Source organism: Vulpes lagopus, chromosome 8 (assembly GCF_018345385.1).
Source record: "Vulpes lagopus strain Blue_001 chromosome 8, ASM1834538v1, whole genome shotgun sequence".
In the NCBI taxonomy this organism is placed as follows: domain Eukaryota; kingdom Metazoa; phylum Chordata; class Mammalia; order Carnivora; family Canidae; genus Vulpes; species Vulpes lagopus.
In genome coordinates this window covers 84,113,176-84,124,906 of record NC_054831.1, presented here as the reverse complement: position 1 = coordinate 84,124,906, position 11,731 = coordinate 84,113,176, and the positions used below count along the sequence as shown (strand labels likewise).

General features: G+C 42.9%; 1 protein-coding gene across 3 annotated transcripts in view; it reads left to right on the top strand.

The window, feature by feature from the left end:
* Positions 1–1,117: 1,117 nt before the first annotated feature.
* Positions 1,118–11,731, top strand: part of DNAJC18 (DnaJ heat shock protein family (Hsp40) member C18) — a 30,304-nt gene continuing 19,690 nt past the window's right edge. Inside the window, exons 1-3 of one of the 3 annotated variants that reach the window (XM_041766680.1) lie at positions 1,118–1,136; positions 4,183–4,269; positions 5,928–6,111. In XM_041766680.1, coding sequence (XP_041622614.1) covers positions 4,230–4,269; positions 5,928–6,111 — 224 coding nt within the window. In that variant the 5' untranslated portion in view covers positions 1,118–1,136; positions 4,183–4,229. Of the gene's footprint in view, positions 1,137–4,158; positions 4,270–5,927; positions 6,112–11,731 lie in introns of those variants that run through there. The other 2 variants (XM_041766681.1, XM_041766679.1) reach the window with 2 other exon arrangements.

The following is an 11,731-nucleotide window of genomic DNA, read 5'->3' as shown; positions in this document are numbered from 1 at the left end:
TGAGTGAGAGAGCACAAGTAGGGGGGAAGGGCAGAGGGAGAGGGAGAAGCAAGCTCCCCGCTGAGCAGGGAGCCCAATGTGGGCTTGATCTCAGGACCCTGGAATCGTGACTTAAGCCAAAGACAGATGCTTAATAGACTGAGCCACCCGGGTACCACTAAAATTCTATAGCATTAAAAAAAAACAAAAACAAAAACAAATCAGATACATTTATTCAAGCCACACTGCAAAAAGCAAATGATTTCCTAGCCAGTTCCAGTACAAAAAAAAAAAAAAAAAAATTCCATCATTGGGATAGAACTCTTCAGGTGACATAACAATGTCTAGAAGTACTGGATTCTATTTGAATTGTTCTTGTTATTCTGGGTGCCATGGGTACTTAGCTCACCTGCTTATCATACTGGACTAACTAGGTCAAGAACATGAGGTTCACTCTAGATAACTCAGTTAATATCTCCATTCTAAGGCCACAAGCTTCCCCCTGACTCTGGACAATGTCCTGCAAATATGAGCTGTTAGTCATAAGGTATTTATATGTGGGAAAAAGGGTGTGAACTGGTATTAATATGAGATTAAATGGATTTTACCCAGAAACCAGCATTGCAGTTCTACACTAGCCATGTTGGTTTTCCTATTGTTAAACAGCTATCCTTTGAGAAGGGGTCAAGGATGGATTAACTTAATTCTCTAGCAAACTATATTAGAAGGAGTTCTGCTAGAGGATCTTACTATTTATGCAAATACAAGAACCCACCTCTTGTAGGAAATCTGAGTGTAGCCTTCAGCAGCTTTTGCAACTTCCCTGAGACTGTATCTCTTCCTTGATGTCTAGACAACAGGATGGTGGCCATTTACAAGACAACTTCTTCCCTATTCTAACACAGGCCCCAATGCAGGAACAGGTGGTGGTGTGGGGTGGTTCCTATAGAGTATCCTTCTTTTGCTTCTTCCCCCATCTTATGGGAGAGCAACCAATAAATCAGCTCAGGCACACAGGCCCAGTGGGACAGAGGGATCATTTACTCAGTATCTTTCTTCCAGGAGTAGATGGTGCAGCATCTCAATCATATAGAGCACAAGGCAAACCTCGGTGTCACCAGCAAAAATTTACTACAGTTCAACAAATACTTCTAAAAGTAAGTAGAGAAAACTGATAGAAATTTTTTTTTTTTTTTTTTTTTTTTTTTTTATGATAGGCACACAGTGAGAGAGAGAGAGAGAGAGAGAGAGAGAGAGAGAGAGGCAGAGGGAGAAGCAGGCTCCATGCACCGGGAGCCCGATGTGGGATTCGATCCCGGGTCTCCAGGATCACGCCCTGGGCCAAAGGCAGGCGCCAAACCGCTGCGCCACCCAGGGATCCCAAAACTGATAGAAATTTGAGGCCAGCTCTCGGTAAAATGGTTTAGCAGATGAAGGATCATTGCAGGCTTTTTGGCTTAGTTCATGCGCTTAATTTCCTAAAGCTAGACTAGTACTAATCAACTCTATTAGATCTGTTGGAAAACATTGTGTGACACTGCTTAGCGGTCTCCCTCTGGATTTGTGGACATCCTTTATCACCTTTTTGAACTTCTTTCTACACTTACCTCCTTCTCCTTGAGAACCACCTCAGAGATTCCAAGTTCTCTTGCCTTATTTCCTTCCCAGATGCTTCCTCACTTGCTTACTTCCTCCAGGCACCTCCATCCTGAACCTTCTGAACCCAAAGCTTCCTCTTTTACCAAACACAGAGACTGAATTTGATAGTGGGAATTGTTTTGTTGAGTAGTTGGTATACTCAAGCCAAAACTGGCACAGAAGTGTTCTAAATGTTGAGGTTTGGAGTTCTAAGTAAGTCCTAGTGATACAGTCATAGAAACATTCATCTAGTAGTGTTGAGGTGTAAATGAGCTAAAGGATATATTTGCTGGCATATCTGAGAAGGTTGCCATAATGAGACATTTTTTACAGATCTAGGAGTAAATGAGTCTTCTAAAAAAAAAAGTGAGGAGTGAGGATGATGGAAAAGGTTGTTGAGGTACCAGACATTTCCAAAGGGCTGCAGCTTCCCCCATTCTTTTTAGCATTCTTGAACTTGGACTGTACTCCTAAGTATCCCTTCTCAATCCTATTACTCTCCACAGTGCTCTAGTGCCCCTACTCTCAACCAGATACCTCTAACTTCAATAGTACTCTGACATCTCTGAGTATCTCTAGACCTTAGCCTGTGCCCCTAGACTCTAAGGCATACCCCACCTTCCTTGGTCCATATTTTAGAGCAGTCTGTCTAGTTTTCCCAAACGGAATAAACTGCCTTCTTATATTCAATCACCTAATGTATATCCCTGATCAGGTCCCTTGTCTATTGAACACAAGTGACTTCTTTAGGATCCAGCCTTCTACGCTCATATATCCTAGGACCACCACTGACTGCAGGGAAGGGATAGAACTGCATACAACTGGAGGGTTTTACTCTTTCAATTTGTGTCTTGGGCTGATCATCTCCCAGTCCTGCCCCAAATGCCTAAGTATCTGCTTCTTGATACCATTGTTGGCATACTTATTTGGTTTTCTGGTAAGATCCCAAGTAATTTTTCATTTTGGGATGAATTGATCATTTTTCACTTATGAAACTGATCTTTGGCCATCCCAATTCACCCACAGGCATGAGTCAGTAAGAACATTATGAAAATCTTTTATTCTTTGCTAGGCCCCTGCAGACCTGAGTGGGAAAATGCAGGAATATTTCACTTCCCTTTTACTAATTTTGTAGGACCTTCAGAAAGCAAGGGAATGGGCCACAGAAATGAGTGGGGTGGAATGGAAGAGAAAAGTCTCAGAGGTGCCCTGGAGTAGGATGGGATGGATGATGGGATGGATGAAGGGTAAGGAATAGCAAAGATAGTGACTTTATTTATTTTATTTTTTTTTTAAGATAGGGACTTTAATGCTGGCTCCAATGCCTGTCCCTCTCTTCTTTCTCTACCCCTGAATCCTAGAGATCCCTCTAATGATGTTTGTGCCAGAGCAGCTAGACAAATAGGGACATACCCAGACTGTCCTCTGACTACACAAATCTACTTCACTTTTCTATTTTCTTGGTTCTTAAAATTTCAGGATTGAGTTCGCAAACCCCAAAACCCATCTCTCAGCCTCCAGGACCTAACATACATTTTGCACAGGATGGGCATTAGCATATATTTTATTTTATTTATTTTATTTTTTTAAATAATAAATTTATTTTTTATTGGTGTTCAATTTGCCAACATACTGAATAACACCCAGTGCTCATCCCGTCAAGTGCCCCCCTCAGTGCCCGTCACCCATTCACCCCCAAGCCTCACCCTCCTCCCCTTCCACCACCCCTAGTTCGTTTCCCAGAGTTAGGAGTCTTCATGTTCTGTCTCCCTTTCTGATATTTCCTACCCATTTCTTCTCCCTTCCCTTCTATTCCCTTTCACTATTATTTATATTTTCCAATGAATGAGAACATATAATGTTTGTCCTTCTCTGATTGACTTATTTCACTCAGCATAATACCCTCCAGTTCCATCCACGTTGAAGCAAATGGTGGGTATTTGTCATTTCTAATGGCTGAGTAATATTCCATCGTATACATAAACCACACCTTCTTTATCCATTCATCTTTCGATGGACACCGAGGCTCCTTCCACAGTTTGGCTATTGTGGATGTTGCTGCTATAAACATCGGGGTGCAGGTGTCCTGGCGTTTCATTGCATCTGTATCTTTGAGGTAAATCCCCAGCAGTGCAATTGCTGGGTCGTAGGGCAGGTCTATTTTTAACTCCAGTGAGAATGGGGAAAATTAACAAGGCATTAGCATATATTTTAAAAGGACAGCCTTGAGATAAACAGTCACACTGTCACCCTCTGGACTAGTTTGCAAAACCTTTCCCAGGCAGGATCTCATCGCGTCTCCCTGAATGCCCCTAGTGTTAGGCGAGGCCTAAGCCACTATTCTTAGTCTACAGATGAGGAAAAGTGTGGCGGTCCCAGTCACCCAGCAGTCAACCAGCAGCAAGAAACCTCCGCGGACCTCGCCCCAAGGTCGAGCCCCATACAAAACTACAACTCCCACGGCCCCTCGCGCGGAGCCTGCCGGGAGTTGTAGTCCAAAGTCCCGCAGCTCCCATGAGTTGGACTACAATGACCAGCATGCCCCGCGCTTCTTGCCCTTTTCAGCCTCGGGCTCCGGGGAGGCTCCGCAGACCTGCTGATTGGGAACCGATATGGCTGCGACTCTGGGCAGCGGGGAGCGCTGGACCGAAGGTACCAGGTCCTTGCGGGAGGGTGGGACAGGGCAGAGTTCGGGAGAAGGATGGGGCTCCTTGAGATTCCTAAGAGCTGAGATTCTCGGCCTGAGGTGAAGGATGGAAGCCTATGAGGAGATGCTGATCCTGAGTAGGTAGGGTTCCGTATTAGGTGGGGGACTGCCTATGGAAGAGGTCAGAATCTGGAAATCAGGATACCTGGCTCAATCTAAGGAACCGGCCAGGAACCCAGAGTCACCCGTGATGACTTTTTTGCCTCCGGCCTCCAGCCCCGCCCCATCCCTCCTCGGCCCGTGCCCAGTTTAGGGCCAGCGGTCGTCAGGCCCTGCCTGCCTGGGTGGCTGGGAAGTCAGTAGGATGATGTGGATTCCCACAGCTTGCTTGCCCGGCCCTTATCCCCGCTCCGCCCAACTAGGCCGCCTGACTCCGTCTCCACTTGGTCCTGCTCCTGCAGCCCGCATCAGCACCGATAGGCTGGCCTTTTCCATCCTGCAGTCAAGCAAAGAGTATTGATTCAATACGTGTTATGTAGCCTGCATTATGCTGATCGTGCAGCAGGGATCTGACAGACTTGGGCCCCTGAGACCACAGAACTCTCAGTCCATTGAGGGAGTTTAACAGGTAAACAGTTATGAAACAGAGCCTCCAAGTCCTGACATATACAGCAAGGTCTTAGGTTTGGGAAGCAAACTGACAGCCAGCCTGACTGTCAGAAGAGGCCTCAGGAAGAAAGTGTTACATATGATGACATGAAGGATGCCTTGGAGTTAGTCAGGCTAACAGAGGAAGAATGTTGCAAGCAGAGGGAACAGCATGTGAAAAGGCACAAGAGAAAAGAGAAAGCATTGCTGATCTGAAAGATATGTGTAGAGCTTAGACGGCAAACGAGTTTGTGGTGAGGGAGGCGGCTGCAGAGGTAGGCTGGGTCTATGATAATAAATTTGGACAAGGAGCAGTGGGTAGTCGCTAAGGGACTTTAGGCAGGAGAGAGACATCTTTAAAGTGTTTCCTGAATCCTTCAGATGGGACATGAGTCCTCTATCTTCTTTGACTGGATTGCTGTGGCCTTCTTTACATTCTCCAGGTGTTATGATAAATTGAATCTTCTCCCTTTAAACTATAGCCCCTTTGTGGTCAAAATAGGTCTTATCCATATATTTCCATGATCTGTCTAGCCAAGTGTCTTGTAGAACTGAACCAACCCCTAGTTTAAGTCTTAGTGGTGGGAGGCACTGCAACAACAAAAAATTTTTCTATGAGCAATGTCACTTCTGACCATGCATCACAGAAAAATAAAGACTTCCCCTGCATTGCACTAAAGGTAGACACCTCTTGAAAGGCAAGGTATTGAGGACGTGCCTTCTAAGCCCCTTTTCTGGCTCTGATCCAGAATTATTTGCTGAATGACCATTGTCGTTATGGTGGACATTATTGTGCTTCATATTTCTAGCCTTATATGTTTTTCATGATTGCCTCTGTATTTACTACATTGTTTCCTCAAGGAAGATGTTCGTTCAGTTTTATATGGATTCTTAAAAATCTGTACGATGTCAGTAGTTTGGCCCTCATACTTATGTCCTCCCTGATAGCTAGGGCAGATAGCAAAGTTGATTGCAGACCAGATGGAGGCCTAATGGAGGCACTATTGCTTTGCAGCTTACATTGATGCAGTTAGAAGAAACAAATACCCAGAAGACAGACCTGAAAGTCATGACCCATGTGGCTGCTGTAACTGCATGAAAGTACAAAAGGAAAAAAAATCTGAGCATGAGTGGAATCAAACCCGGCAGGGTGAGGGGAGTGCCACTTACACTGAGGAACAGCTGCTTGGGGTACAAAGGTGAGTCTGGTAGAATGACATGAGTGATTTTAATGTAGAGTTCCTGGCAGATATGTTATATATATATTGATGGCTATTAGTACTTTTATTATTGAAGCACAATTCAGAGGCAAGACTAGTGGAAGTGTACTGTTAAGGTGTAATCTGAGGTCACTTTCCGGCTGGAAAGGAGAAGCAGGGAAACGCAACATAATGGACATCTATACAACATCCTAGCCAACAACAGGAGAATATACATTCTTTTCAAATATACGTGAAACATTCTCTCTCTTTCTCTCTCTCTCTCTCTCTTTTAAAAGATTTTATTTATTTATGAGTGACACACAGAGAGAGGCAGAGACACAGGCAGAGGAAGAAGCAGGCTCCATGCAGGGAGCTTGATGAGGGACTCGATCCCAGGACCCTGGGAACACGCCCTGAGCCAAAGGCAGACACTCAACTGCTGAGCCACCCAGGTGTCTCATCATTCTCCAAATAGATCAGATGTTAGGCCACAAAACAAGTGTCAATAAATTTAAAAGGATTAAAATCATACAGTGTATGGTCTCTGAAATCGACCATAGAAACAAATTTAGGAAATTCACAAATATGTGAAAATTAAACAATATTTATTCCTTTTTTTAAAAAAGATTTTATTTATTTATTCATGAGAGACACAGAGAGAGAAGCAGAGACACAGGCTGAGGGAGGAGCAGGCTCGATCACAGGACTCCAGAATCATGCCCTGAATTGAAGACCTGAAGGCAGACGCTCAACCGCTGAGCCACGTAGGCGTCCCAACAATATATGTTCCTAAAGAGGGATGCCTGGGTGGCTCAATCAGTTAAGCATCTGCCTTCAGCTCAGGTCATATCTCAGGGTCCTGGGATCAAGCCCCACATTGGGTTCTCTACTCAGTGAGGAGTCTGCTTCTCCCTCTCCCTCTGCCGCTCTCCCCTGCTCATGCTCTCTCTCCCCTTCTCAAATAAATAAATAAAATCTTTAAAACATATATATATATGCATGTACATATATATACATATGTATACATATATATAATAAATACATATTCCTAAAAAACAAATTGTCACAGAAGAAATCATAAGAAAAATTAGAGAATACTTTGAGATGAATGAAAATGAAAACATAGCATACCAAAGTGTATAGGATGCAGCTAAAGCAATATTAGGACATTTATAGCTGTAAATATTTAAATATATATATTTAAAATTTTTTTTTTTAATTTTCTTTTATTTATTTATGATAGTCACAGAGAGATAGAGAGAGGCAGAGACACAGGCAGAGGGAGAAGCAGGCTCCATGCACCGGGAGCCCGACGTGGGATTCGATCCCAGGTCTCCAGGATCGCGCCCTGGGCCAAAGGCAGGCGCCAAACCGCTGCGCCACCCAGGGATCCCCTAAATATATATATTTAAAAATCTAAAATCAGTAATCTAATCTTCCACCTTAACAAACTAGAAAAAAAAAAAAAAGCACAGAAAGAGTACACTAAACCCAGGCAAGCAGAATGAAGGAAAAAGTATAGAATGGCAATAAATGAAATAGAGGTTAGAAAAACAACAGAAAATTAACAAAACCAAAAGTTGGTTTTTTGAAAATATTAACACAATTGACAAACCTTTAGCTAGGCTAACCAAGAAAAAGAGAGAAGACTCAAATAACTAAAATCATCACTACCAATCTTATAACGATAATAAAGATTCTGAAAGGATACTATGAATAATTGTATGCCAACACATTTTTTTGTTAAGATTTTATTTAGGGATCCCTGGGTGGCACAGCGGTTTGGCGCCTGCCTTTGGCCCAGGGCGCGAGCCTGGAGACCGGGGATGGAATCCCACGTCGGGCTCCCGGTGCATGGAGCCTGCTTCTCCCTCTGCCTATGTCTCTGCCTCTCTCTCTCTCTCTGTGTGACTATCATAAAAAAAAATTAAAAAAAATAAAAAGATTTTATTTATTTATTCATGAGAGACAGAGACAGGGTTGATAGGAAACCCTGACAGAGAGACAGAGATAGGAAACAAACAGGGTTGCTGGAGGGGAAGTGGGTGGGGGGATGGAGTAACTGGGTGATGGCCATTAAGTAGGGAATGTAATATAGTGAACATTGGGTATTCTGTGCAACTGATCAATCACTGAACTCTACCTCTGAAACTAATAATACACTACATGTTGATTAATTGAATTTAAATAAAATAAAAAATTCCCACTAAGAAAAACCTAGGCCCAGAAGACTTCACTGGTGAATTCTACCAAATGTTTTTAGAAGAATTAACTAATCCATCATAAACTATTACAAAAAATACAAGAGAGGGGAGCACTACTCAACTCATTCTGTGTGGCCAGTATTACTCTATAACTAAAACCAGACAAAAATGTTATAAGAAAACTAAATTATCAATCAATATCCCTTATGGATATAGATTCTAGCAACATAGAAAAACATAAAAAGGATTATATAGCTTGGGGTGCCTGGGTAGCTTGGTCAATTAAGCATCTGACTCTTGGTTTATACTCAGGTCATGTTCTCCAGTTTGTGGGATCAAGCCCTGTGTTAGGCTCTGTGCTCAGTGGGAAGTCTGCTCTTCTCCCTCTGCTTCTGCCCCTCCCCCTGCTTATGTGCCCCCCACCTCTCTTTTTTTCTCAAATAAAAAAGAATGAATAAATCTGTTTAAAAAAGGATTATATACTTTGACCAAATGATATTTGTCCTAAGAATGCAACGTTAACACATGAAAATTAATCAGTGTAATACACTATATTAATAGAATAAAGGACAAGGCCACATGATAATTTTAATAGGTGCAGAAGAAGCTTTTGACAAAATTCAGCACTGTTTCATGATAACAATACTCAACACAATAGGAGTAGAAGAGAACCTCCTCAACTGATAAAGGCCATCTACAAAAACCCCACAGTTAACATTATCATACTTAATGGTGAACAACTGGATGCTTTGCAAGATCAAGAAAAAGACAAGACTCTAGCCACTTCTATTCAACATTGTACTAGATGTTCAAACCAGGGCATTTAGGCAAAAAAAAAGAAATAGAGAAATCATCTAGATTGGGGACACCTGGGTGGCTCAGTTGGCTAAGCTTCAGACTCAGTTTTTGGCTCAGGTCATGATCTCAGGGTCTGGAGATCAAGCCCCATGTTTTGGGTCCGTAGTCAGCAGGGAGTCTGCTTGAGTCTCTCCCTCTCCCTCTGCTCCTCCCCCTGCTTGTGTGCTGTTTCTCTTTCTCTCTCTCACATAGGTAAGTAAATCTTTTTAATTTTTTAAAAGAGTTTATATTTATTTATTTGGTAGAGAGAGAGCATGAGTACAAGCATGGGGAATGGCAGGAAGAGGGAGAAGGAGAAGCAGCTTCCTGCTGAGCAAAAAGCCTGGTGTGGCATTCAATCCCAGGACTCTTGGGTCATGACCTAAGCCGAAGGCATATGCTCAATCAACTGAGCCACCCAGGCACCCCAGTAAATCTTTTTTTAAAAATGAGAAAATTAGGGGCACCTGGTTGGCTCGGTTAGTTAATGTCTGCCTTCAGCTCAGGTCATGATCCCAGGTCCTGGGATCAAGCCCCTAGTTGGGCTCCCTGCTCAGCTGGGAGTCTGCTTCTCCCTCTCCCTTTGCCCCTTCCCTGGCTGTGTGTGCTCTCTCTAGCTCCTGCTCTCTAAAATAAAGAAGTAAATCTTTTTAAAAATTTTTAAAAAATAAGTCATCCAGATTGGAAAGAAGTAAAACTGTATTCACAGTGATATGATATAATATAGAAAATCCTAAGAAATACACAGTGTTAGAAATAATAAATGAGTTTAACAAAGTTGCAAAATATAAGATCAGTATACAAAAATCGTTGTTTTTCTGTACCCTAGCAATGAACAATCCAAAAATGGAAAATAAAACAGTTTCAGAGGCACCTGGGTGGCTCAGTCAGTTAAGCATCTGCCTTTAGCTCAGGTCATGATCCCAGGGTCCTGGGATGGAGCCCAAGTCTGGCTCCCTGCTTGGTGGGGGGTCTGCTTCTCCCTCTCCCTCTGTGCTCTCTCTCGCTTTCTCTCTCAAGTAAATAAAATCTTGAAAGAGAAGGAAGGAAGGAAGGAAGGAAGGAAGGAAGGAAGACAGACTTGATTTATAACACTGTCCAAAAAAGTATAAACTGCTTAGGAATAAATTTAACAAGAGAAGTATAAAATGTACATTGAAAACTATAAAACTTCATTTAAGGAAATTAAAGAAGGTCTAAATAAATGGGAAAATTGCCTGTGTTCATGGATTATAAGGCATATGGTAATGGAAATATGGTAATACTACTCAAATCGATCAATAGATTCAACATATCCCTATCAAAATATTTGCTGCCTTTTTTGCAGAAATTGACAAGCCAGGGGTTAAGTGTCTGCCTTTGGCTCAGGTCATGATCCCGGGGTCCTGGGATTGAGTCTCACATTGGGCTTCCTACATGGAGCCTGCTTCTCCCTCTGCCTGTGTCTCTGCCTCTCTCTCTCTCTCTCTCTTTCTGTCTCTCATGAATAAATAAATAAAATTTAAAAAAATTGACAAAGCCAATCCTAAAATTCATATGGTAATGCAAGGGGATCCAGAATGCCAGAACAGTCTTGAAAAAGAACAAAGTTGGAGGACTCACATTTCCCAATTTGAAAAACTTATTACAAAGCTACAGTTAGAGGGGCATCTGGTGGCTCAGTTGATTAAGCATCTTGCCTTCAGCTCAGGTCATGATCCTAGGGTCCTGAGATCAAGCCCCAAGTTGGGCTCCCTGCTCAGCCAGGAGCCTGCTTCTCCCTCTCCCTCTGCCCCTCCCCTGTGCTTGTGTTCTCTCTCTCTCTCAAATGAATAAATAAAATCTTAAAAAAAAAGCTACAGTTATGAAGACAGTGTAGACTAGCATAGGATAGACATGTAGATTAATGGAATAGACTTTAGAGTCTAGAAGTAAACCTTAATATTTATGGTCAATTGATTTTTTTTTTTTTAAGTAGGCTCCACACTCAGCATGGAGCCCAGTCCAGGGCTTGAACTCATGACCCTTAGATCAAGACCTGAGCCGAGATCAAGAGTTGGACACCCTGGGGCACCTGGGTGGCTCAGTTAGTTAAGCATCTGACTCTTGGTTTCAGCTCGGTCCTGAGATCGAGCCTGGCATTGGGGTCTGCACTCAGCACTGACTCTGCTTTTCTCCTCTCTCTTTCCCTCTGCCCCTCCCTGTACTTGCATTCTTTCTTTACAATCTTTAAAAGAAAAAAAGGGTCAGGGGATCCCCGGGTGGCTCAGCGGTGTGGTGCCTTCCTTTGGCCCAGGGTGCGGTCCTGGAGTCCGGGGATCGAGTCCCGCATCGGGCTCCCAGCATGGAGCCTGCTTCTCCCTCCTCCTGTGTCTCTGCCTCTCTCTTTCTCTCTGTATATCTATCATGAATAAATAAATAAATCTTTTAAAAGAAAGAAAAGAAAGAAAAGAAAAAAAAGGGTCAGATGTCCAACATACTGTAACACCGAAACACAATACCATGAGCCAATTAATTTTTTTGACAAGAATACTAAGGCAGGGGCACCTGGCTGGCTCAGTCAGTGGAGTATGCAATTCTTGAACTCAGGGTCTTGA